The sequence below is a fragment of the Juglans regia genome, chromosome 4 (genome assembly GCF_001411555.2).
Source record: "Juglans regia cultivar Chandler chromosome 4, Walnut 2.0, whole genome shotgun sequence".
Lineage (NCBI taxonomy): Eukaryota > Viridiplantae > Streptophyta > Magnoliopsida > Fagales > Juglandaceae > Juglans > Juglans regia.
Window position 1 is genome coordinate 31,647,994 of NC_049904.1, and position 17,625 is coordinate 31,665,618.

General features: G+C 32.9%; 2 protein-coding genes across 2 annotated transcripts; one reads left to right on the forward strand and one right to left on the reverse strand.

Moving 5' to 3' along the window:
• Positions 1–1,847: 1,847 nt before the first annotated feature.
• On the reverse strand, positions 1,848–6,091 carry LOC108987799 (transcription initiation factor IIB-2-like). The gene is made up of 7 exons (XM_018960811.2): positions 5,543–6,091; positions 4,580–4,604; positions 3,751–3,880; positions 3,530–3,660; positions 3,349–3,437; positions 2,332–2,408; positions 1,848–2,142 (listed from the first exon to the last, which is right to left on the reverse strand). Exons 1-7 carry the CDS (start codon positions 5,893–5,895, stop codon positions 2,009–2,011), a joined length of 939 nt encoding a protein of 312 aa, XP_018816356.1. The 5' UTR covers positions 5,896–6,091; the 3' UTR covers positions 1,848–2,008.
• A 7,530-nt stretch (positions 6,092–13,621) lies between these two features.
• On the forward strand, positions 13,622–16,924 carry LOC108987793 (beta-1,2-xylosyltransferase XYXT1-like). Its single transcript, XM_018960802.2, has 4 exons — positions 13,622–14,127; positions 14,212–14,289; positions 14,724–16,023; positions 16,786–16,924. The coding sequence occupies exons 1-4, from the start codon at positions 13,917–13,919 to the stop codon at positions 16,814–16,816; spliced, it is 1,620 nt and encodes a 539-aa protein (XP_018816347.2). The 5' UTR covers positions 13,622–13,916; the 3' UTR covers positions 16,817–16,924.
• Positions 16,925–17,625: the final 701 nt, after the last annotated feature.

A 17,625-nucleotide genomic window follows, 5' to 3' on the forward strand; every position in this document is an offset into this window, starting at 1 on the left:
AGGATATATTCTGTCATCACACCTATATATATATATATACAAATTATGTAATACATTTTAAATTAATTATTTATCACATATATAGTACTCATCATTGACATATTTTTTAAAAATATATATCAACTATACGTTCATAACGATTAATCACAAATAAGGTAAGAGGAAATACTTATATATCTTAGAATCAGTCTATTAATGGCCGATATGAGTTTAGGTACGTAGATGAAAGAGATCCTCGTGTCTTGTTTGTGTAATAAAGTATTCTTCGATATTGTATTTTTAACATCACTCAAATATAAAATATTTTTCAATTTCAAATCTAACTTTTTAATCTAATCATGATTACCTAATCAATACAACTTTTACAAATTTCAAAAAAAAAAAAGATAAAAAAACAATACAATTTTTTCAAATTTTAAAATAAAAATAATATAATAATGCATGCAGTGGTTGATAATATGAATTTAGCACCAAGAATAGTTAACAATATTATATATACACATGATCAAGTATTGGGATATATATATATAGAGGGGTTTGCCCCATTGAACCTGAAATGAAAAATATACTTAGTTCATGAAAAGAAAGATCAGCAGTAGTACTCTTGCTAGCCTGCTTTAATTAATTTACACCCTCGATCGTCTCATTTTTATATAGACTTGCATGGCATGCTCTCGAGGAAAGTCTGCAATCTTACCACGATTTTGGATAAAATCACCACCACAAGGGTTATTTTTCAAACTATTCTTTTCGTATGTCAAAGTTATCACTTGAATCTCCAATTAATTGGAAACATAATTAAGTTGCAATCTACTACTACTTCTCCTTATAAAAAGAATGGATGCTTAGGCATTATTTTACTAACTGAGAGGTGAGAATTTAATGGAGTACACATTAATATAATTCGTGTCATATGTGGGTAACAGTAGGCCTTAAATCTTTTGGGTTGTATAGAGGAAAGCTCAGCCATGCATGCCCATTTTGAGAAGCCCAGGTTTTTCCTCTAAACGGTCCGGAACCCGGTTTTGACAGCCCAAGGACCCTTTTTTGGGTTGATGATGGAAGTAGAGACGTATTGTTGAGGTGGCACATTTAAAAGCCCATTTTCCAAAAACTTAGCACGCCATTATCTATTAGTTCAAGTCCAAAAATTAGGGTTCGGTTTCTTTTCTGCGTTAAGTTTAGCAATTCGATTCAGATTTAAACCTTTTTTTATATTTAAATATTCAATTTTCAAATCACTAAAAACTCGTTTAGATAATAAGATGAGATTAGATAAGATGGTTTTAAATGAATTAAATAAAATATTATTTTTTAACATTAATATTATTTTAAAATTTCAAAAAATTAAATTACTTATTATATATTTTGTGTGAAAATTTAAAAAAATTATAATAATGAGATGAAATCGTTTCTCTATCCAAACAAGCTCTAAACCCATCTAAACTCAAAACCTCTTTACACATAAGACTTACAATCTTTTTTAACTCAATACCTCTTTACACTCGGAACCCACGACCTCTTTCAACTTTCTATAAATACATCTAAACTCATCTTAACATCTAAACACATCTAAATTCATCTTAAGTGAGTCTCATAGAATTCACTTCACCATCTCAACTCACTACTATTTATAACTCAACTCAACTCAACTCAACATCACCTAACTTGACTGCCCAAGTTTTTTTTTTTTTTTTAAACAAAAAAAGAGAGCCCTCAAAAGGGTATCACATCCGGGCCTCCGGGTCTCGAAATTCCATTTTGCGTTAATACAGTCCTCAACAAATTTCTGTAGCACTATAAGTTTTGTATAAATATATCGCCATGCTATTAGGGGAATCGAATCGTGTAATAATTCAGTGCAAGGCATAAATAAAATAAGGAAGATGCCGAGTTCTTCATTGTTCGTATGTGAAAGAGTTAAATACATCCGAGAGATCGAACGCCCCTCAAAACGGCAAAACCAACTTGGCAATGCTAATTTTTCCGTTGTTGTTTGCTCTACGTTTCAAGGGCTGCAAAGGTTCTTGAGATCCTCCTCCTTGGCATACCAGCCTGGAATTATCTTTGACACATGGGGATAAAGATCCTTGTAGGAATTCCTTATTGTCCCTTCTGCAACTCCAGTAGCAACTGAAATATCTGCATTCACATGGTTTGAATTAGCACCTAGAATAATGAATTGCCCACAGGAGCACATCTTATATATATATATATATATATATATATATATATTCTTGTGCATGTATCAACCAAGTTGGATCATCTTGTTCAACCCTACAATCTCAGCACATTGTATAAACCTTAGCAAACAAAGTGCAATGTATAAACCTTTAAGAGGTTTCTTATCATCTGAAAGCTGGGTGATAATGTAAATGACTGCTGCTGCAATTGATATAGGGCTCCTCCTGCGATTCAGGAAAAAGAACAGTTGATATAAGCAAATAGTAAACAAAATAATATTCAACAAACACAATAGATACATTGTGCGTCATGCTGATGAGGAGAGCCGTGCGTGAAAATATACATGATACTAAGCATTATATATATATATATATATATATAAGCACATAGTAAGAAAAATAATATCAACAAACACATTAGTCAAGTGTCATGCTGAGGAGAGCCATGCGTGAAAAATATACATGATAATATACATCCCCATCCAACCCCCGACATGTCCAAAGTTGATTGTGGATGGAAGCAAGGAACTTTATCATTTCCACTTTAACTTGGCAGAGTATGGCCCAGCTCAACAAGGGAGGTGAGCTAGGAAAACACCAACAGTTTAATCTATTGATATCCTTAAACACCTCCTTCACCTTAACCTACTTGTTCTTACCGGCACCTGCTAAAAATGTTATACTCTTACCCCTCTCTCTCCCCCACAAAAAAATAAAAAATAAAAATAAAAAATATTAAAAAATATTTTCAGCATCTTGTAGTTGGCCTTCATTATGTGTTTAAAACAATCAATTATCTTCATCTCTTTTCTCCATAAAATGGCAAAAGCTGGGTACAAAAAGGGGGTAGGCCATACATATAAAAAAAGGGGCGGGGTAGCACCAAGTACATCCCCACCCATGTACCCTAGATCTCCTGGGTAAAACAGCACATATCTATAAGATGTTTTATATCATTTCCGTTATGCCTGGGATTCATCTTTTCCACTCTACTGCCTAATCATTAGTTCATGTGTCATGAAACCTTTTTAATAAGTTATATGTCATGAAACCTTTTTAATAAGTTATATGTCATGAAGCCTTCGGTGACAAGAAACAAAAATAAAAATATTTGATATTTTGGTTGCCAATAAAATATGACGATACAGGCAAAACCCAAAACTACCTTATATCAAACTCTTCTGACTTTGTAACAGCTTCTTGAGCAGCTTTAACCGCTTGATTATTCATACCAAGATTGGAACAAAATCGTCTCTAAAGATTAAGTAGATATCAAAGTCAGTCTCTGTAAATGATCGTGAACACTGTAAGGAAGTTACTTATTTCAGAGGAGAAAAAAATCTCACCATGAAGTCCCCAGCATGAATTGTTCCCATTTCCACCGACTGGCCATTCTCCAACCCCAGTTGTTTCACTATGTATTCTTTTGCTCGGCCAATTTCCTTCTTTGTGGCTCCATTGGCGACAGAGCAAATTTCTAGTTGAAATCCACAGTTTCAGGGAAGCACATTCACAGGGAAATATAAATCGGGAAGCATCCAGATGTTAAAAGAATCATAGGCTGTACCCTTTACAGTGCGTGGCTTATCTTCTTGTCGACAAGCAATGTACAGGCAAGCAGCCAATAGTGCATCCTGGTTTCTTCCTCTACTAGACTTCTGATCTTCCACCCTCTTATATATCTCATTAGCTCGGTCCTTCAATCAATTACAAACAGGACCATCAAAGGAATGAAAAACCTCAAATCACAAGGCTATTAAAACAGGAAAACATTTTTTTTATAGGTAAAATAAAATTTTATTCATAGAAAAGTAGGCATAGCCCAATTACACGGGAGGTATACAAAGATAACACCTAACTACAAGTTAAGAACTAGAAATGGAAAAAATAAAATAAATTAAACAAACAAGATTTCATCTTAGATTGATGCGTCATATAACTAGAACTTGCACTTCGATGTTTATCACACTTCTAAAAGGAGAACATTTTATTAGAAGTTCATCCATCAACATGCAGCCAAGGTTTCAATTTAAATCTTTTACTCCCTGGGGTTTCAAAAACAATCAAATCCTTTCTCCACCAGTCTCCCATTTGTGTCATTAGGAGGATTCCCTACAGCTATTATTTATGCCACGTATAAGAAGACACATGAAAGCAGTAGAAAAAAGGTGGTCCTATTCCATAACAATTATATTTTATTATAACCAAATGTTACTGACGGGGTCCTATTTCTTTCAATGTTTGATAAATTAAACAATTTATATGCTTCAAGCTTCAGGAATAGCAAGAATATCATCACCACAAAAATAAGAGTGTGGGTATACGTGAAGACTTATTGACATTTGGGTTTGCTAAAACTCAGTCGCAAAATTCATAACAGCAAGTAAATTGCGTACCTTAATGGTTGCAACAAGGCCTAACCTGAAACATAGTATCACCACATTAGCTTCACATTTCAGTATTCATTTTACCATAAAAGATAACATTTGGCAGAGTAGCATTTCAATATTTAACAAAACAACAACAAAATATTTTTAAATATCCCCATAAGCAAGAATAGATGAAAATTTGAAAGAAAAGGATCATAGCTAACAAAGAAAGATAAGTTAACAAACTATTCTGCCTGTATACAGCCACTAAACGCAATTAATTTGTGCTTGTGTCTGAGTCCCCATATTGTTGTTGCCTTTAAATCATTGCTGGCGGAATGATTGATCAAACTTGAGACATATTCCACTTAATGTTGCTTAGTAGGAGACATATTCCACTTAGTTTTGTTTAGTTGGACGAAAAGAGCTATAAGTTAGCCTAGGAAACATGAGTACTAGGAAAATCTAGCTTAGGTAATAATCAAATAATTACCAATTTGAATGCACAAATAACAAGTTTTCATTTTCATAGCCAATACATTAGGAAGGATTCAAAACCCAGACCTTTAACCTCCATCAATATCTCAACCAGGGTTCAATAATCTTTCCCCGCATTCTAGAGTCCCAAAACTGTGAATAAACCAAGACTCCAATTTCACTATTGCCTTTCTAATGCTTTCTCAGCTGCTAAACAGGCCCCCCAATCCAATTACTCGGACGATCAACACGGAGTCCATTATAACGAAGTAAAAACTAACCAGACACTCATCAACAGAATCCCGAAAAAACAAGTTTTAAAGCCTATACAGGTTAAATGTCAATCACGGAATCCAAAACCCAGCTCCGATTCCCTCTATTTTCCGCAATAAACATAACTCAAAAAAAATTCACACTTGGCTCGGCATATTTCTCACGCTTTCTCAACATCCAAAAAGGCGCTCATAATGTAAAGATGAAAGGAAAAAATAGAGAGAGAAGAAAAAAGATTACCTATCAGACATAGTGGCGATGGTCTTGAAGGCGAGGATTAGCCCCCGATCGGGGTTGGAGCCGCGGTTCTGCCAGCGGCCGAGTGAGGACGAGAGGAACTCACCGGTGGCACCGTTGGGTTTGGCTATGACGGTGGAAAGGCCACCGTCGGCCAAGAGGGGGTTGGTGGGGCCGCCGACACGGACGGGATCGTTATCGCCCGATTCGTTGGCGAAAGTTCGCCACTCGGAGGTCTCGTCGATGGAGTGGGACTCGAGAACGAGGCCGCACTCGGAGCACACAGTATCCCCCGCAGAGTGGTCGAACACCACCTCCGTCTGCCTTTTGCAGTCTGAGCAATACGCGTCGGACATGTTCCTTTCGTCTTTTTTCTTCCTTCTATTCTTTTCCTCGAACAGTACGACTTCGGTTGGTTTCAGGTGTGGATTATTTTCCTTCCCTCTTCTACTTCTCCGCTGCCGAGACCACGAGGAAGAGGAGGAGAGGAACGGAAATGTGGAATGGAGAGAGAGAGAGAGAGAGAGAGGGAGGAGAAACGAAAGTGAGGTTGGGGAAGGTGGTGGGGGGTATTTATAGGGAAGACTTGTTAGGAAAGTCATGGGGATTTCATGGCCTTTACTTGTGCTTAGTTGGAATGGGATATGTTTGTACACACCGACTACTTTTATCTCTGATTTGGATTGCACCGAGTGGTATTCCCATGGAGGGATACTGCAAAGCTTCCACTCTTTTTATTGGTGTTTGGGTAAAATGAGAAAGAAGGTTTGTGCACGAGTCTGACTCACTCGGGTTTTCGGTTGGTTGTGTTTTTTGTGGATGACAATATTTATAGGAAGACACAGACAATCATCAGTCTGACTTTGGGGAAGGAAAGATAAACCCCGTAATTAATAGATTAATTACATTCTATTCTTTTAAATTTTCACTCAATTTATAATACACTTTTAAAATTAATAATTACATTAAAATGAACTCTCGAACCTTCAAAACTTCTCAATCTCTATTTTCATCTATCAGTATCGTTAAATTTAATAAAAATTCACTGTAAATATATAATTTTTATCTAATTTATTATCATTGATCATATAAAATATAAAATAATATATGTTATCAATTAATAATAATTCATTAATCATTAAAAATATATAAAATTATTTTATACCTAAACTGTAAGCAAGTATGAATAATTTATGTAGATAATAAAATTATTTAATATTTATTAACCGTATATAAATTAATAAAAAAATTATTTAATAATTTATAATTTATTATTAATTAATAGCATATATTATTTTATATTTTATATAGTCAATAATAATAAATTATATAAAAATTATATATTTGCAATGAATGTTATACACATGAGCAGCATATACAGTGAATTTTTATTAGATTTAACGCTGCTGGTAGACGAAATGGGGGGATTTGAAAGTTTTGAAAGTTCGAGAGTCTATTTTAATTTAATTATTAATTTCGGAAGTACATTAAAAATTAAGTGAAAGTTTAAGAAAGTAAAATGTAATTAATCCTAATTAATATTAATCTTTTTGGGTACATTTTAATGGGATTCATAATTCATGTCGTTCCTTCAGAAAATTTGACAAAGAAATAACGGTTGGTGTTAAAATTAAAAAGCAATGGTCCAAACATGAACAGTGAAATCAAAGACTAAACATAGTTACAGACAGTGCTTCGCTTTCTTCTCTACAGCCTTCTTTATCTTCCCCACCATTCTTTTGCTGCTTTAATCCTGTAACACCTCATGAACTTGATAAGATAACACTGATTTTACTCTTTTGAAAGATGAGAGAGAAAATGATAAAAAAAAATATTCCAGAATAATTCGTACAAGCAACTACCTCGAGTACATATACTGTGAAGCACTCCCTAATCGACAGCAACAAAATAAGGCCATGGACCGCTAGGACACTAGTCACTCAAATAGAACAAAAGAAAACAATTTCGCCAAAGGCCCATCAAGCCCGGCCCAAGTTAATTAGGTTTGTTACAAATCCCCCCAAAGTTAATAATCCTTTGATTTTAGAGAACCCCTTCCCTTTGATTCGTTCATGCTTCCATCAGAACCCATTTTGAATGTGTTGGGTTCGGGTCCAATTCAAATGGTCCAATTCTTTTTATGTTCCAACCCATTTTGAATTGTAATTTTTGCTCCGATTCTATTCCCATATATTTTTAATTTTGATTTTGATTTTAATGCAATATTTTTTTGGAAAAAAAAATTAAATTAAATATATATAGCTACCCACCATCTCTTATTCATTTCCAAAATGCGATCTCTACGATTTGACATGGCTAGATGCAAGGGGACTATTGGGTCAATGGTTGGGCTTTTAAACTGTATTTTGTGGGCTCTTTGAAAGGGATCACAAAGTACTGGGCCTCTCTCTCTCTCTCTCTTTCTTCTTTTTCTTTCTATTCTTGTTTAACAATAGAGATCTTATCGAACGGGTGGGTGATCTTCCAAACATACAAAATAAATATGAAAATAGAGGTATGGCCTATAGGGGAGGGCTCCCTGACATGAAGCACGTGATTGACATGTGCTTAGATCCAAGTGTTTCAGCTTTCAGATTATGTTTATTCAGATAATTCAATCAATAATAATAAGCACGAGGCTCGTGGGAGAAAATTATTAATATATTCGATCATTAATTATCCAAATTGTAAACAAATTAATCACTAGGTCATAGGATCTGGACCATTAATCCCTTTTTTTATTCCTTTCGGTAAGGAACCTTTATCTTTTTATCACATGCCTAAATGTTGATCCAAATTTCAACATAATCATCGTTAACTAGGGTATAAATCAGTCCAGTCCAATCCAAAGGTAATAGACCGAATTTTTCGATCCATTTTTCTTGGACTGAACATCGATAGGGACTAGTAGCTATCGGTCCGGTTCGTTCAGTCTGACTCAATTACTATTATTATTATTTTTCAAATAAATTAATAAAAAATATCTAAATTAAAATTAAGTGAATTATTAATATGTATTATGTAACTAACTTATTAAAAAAATATTTTATATGGTCAATGATAATAAATTAGATAAAAATTATATCATTAACTTATATAATTATTATATAAAAATTAATTATATAATTTTTATATAAAAATAATATATTAATTTGTTAAAAATATTTTTAAAATATGTATATAGGAATTCGGTCTAGTCCGGTCTAAAATTTATAGACCCGGGACCGAACCAAATATTTATGGTCCATAATTTATGGGACCGAGATCAACGGGTTTGGAGTTCGGTCCGATCAATTTTTCCAATCCGAACTCTTTACACCCTTATGGTCAACCACTTTTCTTAATTATTTTCTAAATGTTGGCTACCAATACTATTATTACAATATTAATTATATTTATCATCAATTTAATTATCAATCTTTTATAAAAATTACGTACATAACGTTGGATTCAAAAATTATTTATTAATTATTATTTATATGCTAATTATTCAATGCCACAACATAAAATAATGAGTGGGATTTACTTAATATAGTAGGAATTGCTACATTATCCCATCCACTCCTTCTCAGGGCGGTCGTGAACTGCAAACGGCGCACAGTCGGATTCTAAAATAATACTTTTTAATTCTCACGTGGATTAATTTAAAAAAAAAAAATAACGAACGAACAAAAAGACAAAGAAGAGAAATGCAGGAAAGTGAGCTTCTTCTTCAACAAGCCAATTTTCAGACTTCGAATGTTCTAAGATTGCCGTACGGAAAAAGTGAAAAAAAGTTTCTTTGCTTGTTGAAAGAAAGTGGAAAAAAAATTGGGAATCATCATTAGTTTGAATATTTTCTTCCAAAAATGACAGTGTGGGTCTTCGGCATTGTCGTCTGACGGTGTGGGTCTTCGGCATATTCGTCTCACTGTCTTCATCTTCTTCTTCACTCTACTGTGTGGGTTTTCATCTTCTTCTTGAGCGTGTGGTAAGAAATCATAGTTTGGATTGTGCTTTGAATGTATTGGATGAATATCCTCTGTTTTGAAGCTATTTTTTCAAGCTTGAAACCATGACTTTGAACTCAAATAACATGCACAGTAATTTCGAACCACAAAAAATGGTAAAAACTGAAAATCGCTTTGCACATTGATTGACGCTATTACTCTCTGATTACCACTGTAAATTGAAGAATAGAAAACTTTTGTTACTTGTTTGTAAAGCGAGTCCGCCTCCTCTGGTTTGCCACATTTGGCATATGCATCTCTTTAACTTATATATTATTTTCTCATAAGTTAGGAAATGTAGAACAGCTACAAAGACTTATTGGGTTTTATTCAACTTGTGTTGCTTTGCATATAAACTAACCAGCAGAGAAGGAGGGAGGAAGAAGAATGGCAGAGACGACAACTTGTGGGAAACGAGGCTGAAAGAAGAGAAATGAGGGAAACGATAAATCGAGGACATCAAAACGCGGCGTTTCGTTTAATTGCCACATCAGCAGTTGCTTGTGCGGCGCTTCCCCCAGACGATTGAGTATAGTGTATTTCTATCCCATCTATATTTATTGACTCTGACACATAAATAATAAGCTTTTTTAAGACAAGAAAAAATCAAAATTTACGTCCTCACGAACTATCAAAATCTACGCATTAGATTCTCAAATTAAAATAAATAAATTTCGTATTTTGTACCTTCTGTTCAAATTTGATGGTCAAGATCATTATGTTGCATCACCAGCTCATTCATCTTAACCGTTAAAATTGGATGGGAAAGTAACTTAGTATATGTTTTTATTCCCATGCAACTTTCCATTTCTAAGCGCAGTTTCGACGTAAAATACCGGTCTCAATATCTCGATTATCGTTACCTTGCTTGTTTTTGGCATCTCGAGTCTCGCAACAGTAGAACAAAAGAAAGAAACACATGTAACTTTTTATAATATTTTATATAATTATATTTTAAAATAAAGTATATTTTTATAAAACAAACATCATATTTTTATCATTATAATAAGTAATTCAATTTTTTAAAATCTTATAATAATAATAATAATATTAAAAAATAATATTATAATTAATTTAATTTTTTTAAATCTTAAAACAATAATAATATTATATTAAACTTATTTAAAATCATTTCACCTTATTTTACTGTCCAAACCAATCCATTCTGACTAGCTTTTCCGTTGGAATGGCGAACATCAATACTTTTATATATATATATATATATATATATATATATATATTTATATAAAAGAGTAGTTTATAACCCACGTGATGCCCTTCATACAAGGCTGAATCTTGGTGATTGTTGTTCAAGCACGCACTAGACAATGTAGTCGTATATCTGCTAAAAAATTAGACATAGCTTGTCACACTTTGGGGTTCATTGCCCTTTAATTAATATGAAGTGCTGAGTTGGAAACAGAGTACTTATCAATTATAAGATTTTTGGGACAGAAGATTAATTAACGTGGAATTGTTGACCGAGGAAACACTTTGCATGTGATGATGAAGCTTAAACCCTATTTTAATTATTTTCTAGTGGCTGTATTGACCGGTAAACACCGAAGAAGACAGCCATCCTGGTTGCAAGGGAAGATACCCGGAAACTAAGATCGATCCATGTGATTATTAATTTTTCCAATTTCGAAATGGTATTTACAATTTTACAGTTGTAAGGTGCATTATCTTGGAAAAAAATTATATATATATGAGATTTATATAAAAAAAATATTTGTTAATAATAGATATTATTTTTTAAAATAAAGCATACGAAACTTATATATTCTAAAACTTTATATAACATTATTTCATATAATTTTGAATTTACACAAGAATAATTTATTAGTTTTATTTGACAACAGCCTCCGATCTCCATCGCATGCTAGCATGAGTTTTTGCCCTCAATTAATTGCAGCTACATCATTTAAGATTTCTTATTGGGTAAAAAATTAGTATAACGATACACTTACATTTCTTTTACTATGTTATTATTCAATTATTTTTTTTCTTTTTACTATTTTAATTTGGGTTAAAACTCTTAAAACATGACATTCTTGCATAATTTTAAAAAAGTAAATTCAATCACGTAATCATATAATTTAATTAAAAATAAATTTAATTTTATAAAAATTGACTCAAAGATAAAAGAAGATAGATTTTAAAATCAACAAGGAATACCTTAAATAAGATTATATGAAAGAGAAAAATAGTCACAAAAGAATAATATTCTTCTCAACTTTTACAAAATTATAAAGATATTATATTAAAGAAAAATATTACGAGGATTTAGAAAAAATACAGACTAATATACCTTTCTTTACAGGATGGCTAATAGTATATACTGGTGTATCTATAATGTTTTCAGGAATAATTTTTCGAATCTGTGTGTCAAGATTCTGGGATCTAGTATCAAAATTTTGAGATCTATTCCGAGAAATTGATGTAAATGCAGATCTAGGTGTCTGATAACTAGAGGGTGCTGGAGAAGGATAATATGAAAATGATCTTCTAAAGGGTTGAAAAGCTATTTGAACTGTTCCGTCTGTTTTTTGTTCTATATATTCAAGATCATCTTTAGAATTATTTTTTATCTTAGGTAAAGGGATAATATTCTCTAATTGCCATTCATTTGGAAGTGTAATTTGATTCCAATTGATTTGTTTATAAATTTGTATACTAGAGTTTTGTGTACTAGATTGCAATAGTAATGTATATCCTTTTGGTATCAGAGCCATTGGTGATTATATTGTTATATTTTATTTTTACTATCTGTTATATTGTTATTTTAATTGCTGTTGAATAATTTATCATGGATTATTATTATGCTCATAATACTGATTATCGTGATTTGTATGAATTGAAATGTACAAAATATAATTTAAGACTTGAATTAGAGATATTAATGAATAACATAAAAGATCTAATTTAATTAAAAATAAAGTTAATTTTATAAAAATTGATTCAAAGATAAAAGAAGGTAAATTATTTATTACGTTAGTTTATTAAATTTATTTATTTTTAGATTATGTCAAAAATTATATTTTGAGATTTTTAACACAATTCAAATAGTAAAAAAAAAAATGAATAATAAAACAATAATAAAAGATGGACAAGGTTACGAGAGTATCATGAGAAATTCTATTTGCAGTCCTTAAGTAGAGACTGCATGTGCAGGTACATTATAAAATGAGAGAAAATATAATTTTAAGAGGGATAATTTTATAATTTTAAAAAATTTTAAAGTTAAAATAGCCTAGACTTATATTACAGTCTCTAAATAGAGACTGTATCTAACATTGCTCGATTATCATTACCCATAAAATGATTGGTCAAGAAATTTAAAAATAAATTTAGAGAGAGAGATATGTAAAGATCAGCTTCCCTCTGAGATACGCTAACTTTGACAACTGGCAATTGACTGCTGAGAAACTCAGGAAGTCTTGCCTGTGTTCCCAAATTCCCAGAAGGCAAAGGAGCCAAGGCCAAAATGCCAACCCAATCGCCTAGCCAACTATATTTTTTTAAATTATAATTTTTACGGTATTATAATTATAAAAAGATTTTATAAATTCGTATAATTATATTTATTTTATAATAAAAATAATTTTATAATTTGACATATCACTTAAAAACACGTCAATTAATATATTTATTTTTATGAAATCTTATTATAGTTAAAATATTTATCTTTTAATTATATTGTTATGATTCAAAATATTTTTAAAGGGATAATGAATTAGATAGGTTTAGGATATCTAATTTTTGTAAATTATTTTAAAAAATAGATAAATGTGAAAAACTTACTTTCTTTATCGATCTAATTTATATAAAAAAAAAAACTGGGTGAGGTTTGTAACTTTGTAGGCCTTTGAACTTATATTCAATACTTAATATATATATATATATATTATATAATATATATCTGTCAATATAAATTATTAGACCAGAAAATTCTCTGATAAGAGACCTACAGCTTCACCAGTTGAACCAGCCCTTCTTTGACAGCTGAAGTCCTAAGACTCCTAACGTCTCTTTCTATCAGACGAGAAAAGCAGCAATCCCAGAAACTACCAATCACGAGGCACAACCCAGCACTTGCCATCCTCTCTTCTCCTACACCTCTGTCTCTTCTTTTTCCCCGCCTCTCTCTCTCCGACAAAGACGAAACCCAGAAACAGTACTACCCCACTAGCAAAAGAAGTAGAATACCCTCTCGTATTTTTTTTAATCTCTCTCGTTCTCTCCCATTCCATCTACCTTTGGTTTCACTTCAAAAATCCAGTTCAAAAGCTCGATAACAATGCGCATGCAGCGAAATATGTAAAGAAAACAAAAGAAAGAAATAAAGAAAGGAAAATAGTTCTAAAAATCAACGCTTTACATAGGAAATGGTGCAGTTTCATCTTCATCATCACCGGTGGAGAAAAGGTGAGAAAAATATCGAAGAAGATGAGGAGTCTCAACTACAAGCCCTTATTATAGAATGTGGAAGCACCAGTTGTTACTACAAGAGAACCAGGCCCAAGCTACTATCCCTCCTCTTTCTCCTTATTTTTTCTTTTCACCTCTTCAGCTGTGGCACCACCTTCTCTCTTTTCCGTAAGCCTACCTCTCTCATGGGTTTCTTATTTTCCTACGGTTTGCCTTTCTCGAGTCCTAATATCTCTTTGACGGTTTGTGCAGATTCATTTGGAGTAGAAAAAGAACGCCCTTTTGCTGATATGAATGCAAATACTCCCGTGTGTTCTTCGATCTCAAATGGTTAGTACTCCCTCTCTAGTTTTTTTTTTTTTTTTCCCTTGGAGATTTCAGCAGACTCGAAAAAGGGGTTAAATATGTGAAAATGAAATCACCTTAATCTCCATTTGGTGGGCGAGAAAAGTTCATAAAATAATAAAACACATAATTTCAGTCTAAGAATGAGTTATTTAATTACTGAAACGATGTTTACTGAGCAAATAGGATTGCCCCCCAGCCCTAATGCAGAGCAGGGATTAACTTTTTACCTCCTGGTTTGAGTTTTTTTTATCAAACTATAGAAGTAGATATTATTATTATTATTATTATCATTATTATCATCATTATATAGAAGTATTGAGTTATTACAAAAACAAAATTTTTGTTTGATTCTTATGGTTTCCTTATGCTTATACGAGTTTTAGTTAGTTATCTATTTTTGGGGAAAATAAATGCAGGAACTATATGTTGTGATAGAAGCAGTATTCGTTCTGATATATGTATCATGAACGGGGATGTAAGAACACACCCTGCTTCTTCTTCAGTCTTCCTTTACATCGCAAGAGACTCCGATGGTGTCATTAATTATGGGGAGGAAGAGGGATATGAAGAACTCAAACTCGAAAGAATCAGACCCTATACACGGAAATGGGAAACAAGTGTCATGGGCAGCATCGGTGAATTAAACCTTATTGCAAAGAAAGTGAATCATGGTATAAAACATCACTGTGATGTCTGGCATGATGTTCCAGCTGTGTTCTTCTCAACCGGAGGATATACAGGTAATCTTTATCACGAATTTAATGATGGGATTCTGCCATTGTACATCACTTCACAGCATTTGAACAAGAAGGTTGTGTTTGTCATTCTTGAATATCATGACTGGTGGATTCTGAAGTATGGAGATGTACTTTCTCAGCTCTCTGATTATCCAGCAATAAATTTTAGTGGGGACAATAGAACTCATTGCTTCCCAGAAGCCATTGTTGGTCTGAGAATCCATGATGAGCTCACTGTGGACTCTTCGTTAATGGAGGGAAAAAAGAGCATTAATGATTTTCAAAATCTTCTAGACCAAGCTTACTGGCCACGAATCAGGGGTTTGATCCAAGATGAGGAACGAGAAGCGCAAGAGAAACTGGAACAAAAGCTTTCTTTGTCCCCGACATCAGAAACCTGGATTGTAATGGAAAGGGAAGTGGAAGAGGAACAATTAGAGAAGCCTAAACTGGTGATTTTATCACGGAATGGGTCTAGGGAGATAACTAATCAGAACTTATTGGTGAAAATGGCGGAGGAAATTGGGTTTCAAGTTGAAGAGTTGATGCCTGTCCGAACATCAGAATTGGCAAGGATTTATAGGGTTCTTAATTCAAGTGATGTTATGGTTGGGGTCCATGGTGCAGCTCTGACCCATTTTCTCTATATGAGACCTGGCTCTGTGTTTATTCAAATTATTCCACTTGGAACTGCATGGGCGGCAGAGACATATTTTGGAGAGCCTGTAAGGAAGCTTGGTTTAAAGTATATTGGCTATGAAATTATAACTGAAGAGAGCTCACTGTATGATAAATACGATAAGGGTGATCCAGTTCTTAGAGACCCAGACAGCGTGAATGAAAAGGGATGGCAATACACAAAAAGCATCTATCTTGAAGATCAAAATGTGAGACTAGACTTGAGAAGATTTAGGAAGCAGTTGGTACGTGCTTATGACCACATTGCTAAAATGAAGGGACATGTTCATCTCCAACCATGGTAATTTGCTAGTTTTTCCAGCAGCAATTAATTCTGCTGTCCTTGACATCTTCTTCTCCACTCGATCTGTAAGTCTGAAATGTATATTCAGTGCTGAAATTACTGAAGCTTTCCAGGTTCCACTTTATCCAGGTTTTTTTTGTTTCAACGAAGCAATGAACATCTCCAAGCAACCATGATTTGATAAATTTGCTGTGCATGCTTTGATGAACTGAAAATATCTTATCCATTCTGTCGTTTTCATTCCCTATTTCCAGCAACTCATAGCATGACTATGCATGTTTTTGTGCATTAGCAGCCATGCCAAAACTATTTTCCCTTCTGTTTTCCTTTGTTAAATCACCCAGTTTGAACCGAATGCAGATCTTTTGTATATATTCCGAATACCCCCCCGGTAGCATCCTGAAGTTATCGTCACTGTTGAAACTTGAAAGTACCAATTTGGAAATGATCTCAAACTGGTTTCTAGGTTCGGTTAATAAAAATATAAATGATTAAATCTTCATTTCTGCTGAGCATAAACTTCGGAGACAAGTGATTTCATATGGTATCAGACTAGAGACTTGAAGTTCGAATTCTGATTTTATATTCTATTATATTTAATTAAATATTTCACATGTGTGACAATAGTTTCAAGGCAACTTTTGAATTTTAGAAAATAATCTAAAGAAGCTTTTACCTGAAAAAAAAGGCCATTGTTTGTTGTAATCGTAAAAGGTCTTCGGCCGTGAAGAACAATAAATGCAGGGTTTGATTTTTCAGGGCGATCATAAGAGGAGAAGGATATGCTTGAGAGTTGAGAACGACCCTTCATGCGGCCCTGCCAAAGTTCTTGCAAGAGACAAAACTTTCTCGTTTGAATGGACTTTTTTTTTTTGTGGCAAATGGCTGATTTGGTCAATCATAACTGAGCTTTTCCGAACTAAGTGGTGTAATCTTGTAGTTAAATTTCACAACTTTTGATCCTATTTTTCCAAGTGCACGTACTGTTAGAGGATTGGAAGATGATTTTTTATGATCAATAATCTCTCAATTCGGTCATCAGCACATTCCCAAGAAGGACGGGAACAAATCCTGAAAGTGAAAAGCATGTCAGAAATGTGTAAGTATTGTATAATTTTGTATAAAAAAATAAAATTTATTAGTAAAAATTATTTTTTATATAAATCTTATATTTATTTATTTTTTAAAAAAATTATATAATATTTACGCATTACACAACTACAAATACCATTTTTCATTTTTAACTCGCTCAGCCCATAAATACAAAAAGAATTAGGGGCATCATTTTCAAGGAACTCTGCCAATGACGTTAACCTTTGCTGTGTGATTGAATCCTGCCTAAAGTGGCATCTTTCATTTACGTTTAAATTTTGAGTAATGCGAATAGCAAATCTCAATAATTAAGTCTCGTATAATATATTTTTTTTTTTTGTAAAAAATGTTGGTTTAACCAATAAATAATTTTTTTTTTTACATTTCTTTTAAATTGATTTTTTTTTTATTATACGAGACTTATCTATTTAAAATTTATATAAATATTTCTCTTATTTTTAAAATTTTCAGCAACCAAAAGACTGCACAGTACATTGCTGGGTCCAG

Coding starts and splice junctions, on each gene's coding strand:
- LOC108987799 (XM_018960811.2), bottom strand. CDS start 5,895: ATGTCCGACGCGTATTGCTCAGACTGCAAAAGGCAGACGGAGGTGGTG. Junction 4,605..5,542: donor ATCGCCACTATGTCTGATAG/GTAATCTTTTTT, acceptor ACTATGTTTCAG/GTTAGGCCTTGTTGCAACCA. Junction 2,143..2,331: donor TGATAAGAAACCTCTTAAAG/GTTTATACATTG, acceptor ATGTGAATGCAG/ATATTTCAGTTGCTACTGGA.
- LOC108987793 (XM_018960802.2), top strand. CDS start 13,917: ATGGTGCAGTTTCATCTTCATCATCACCGGTGGAGAAAAGGTGAGAAA. Junction 14,128..14,211: donor CACCACCTTCTCTCTTTTCC/GTAAGCCTACCT, acceptor CGGTTTGTGCAG/ATTCATTTGGAGTAGAAAAA. Junction 14,290..14,723: donor GTGTTCTTCGATCTCAAATG/GTTAGTACTCCC, acceptor AAATAAATGCAG/GAACTATATGTTGTGATAGA.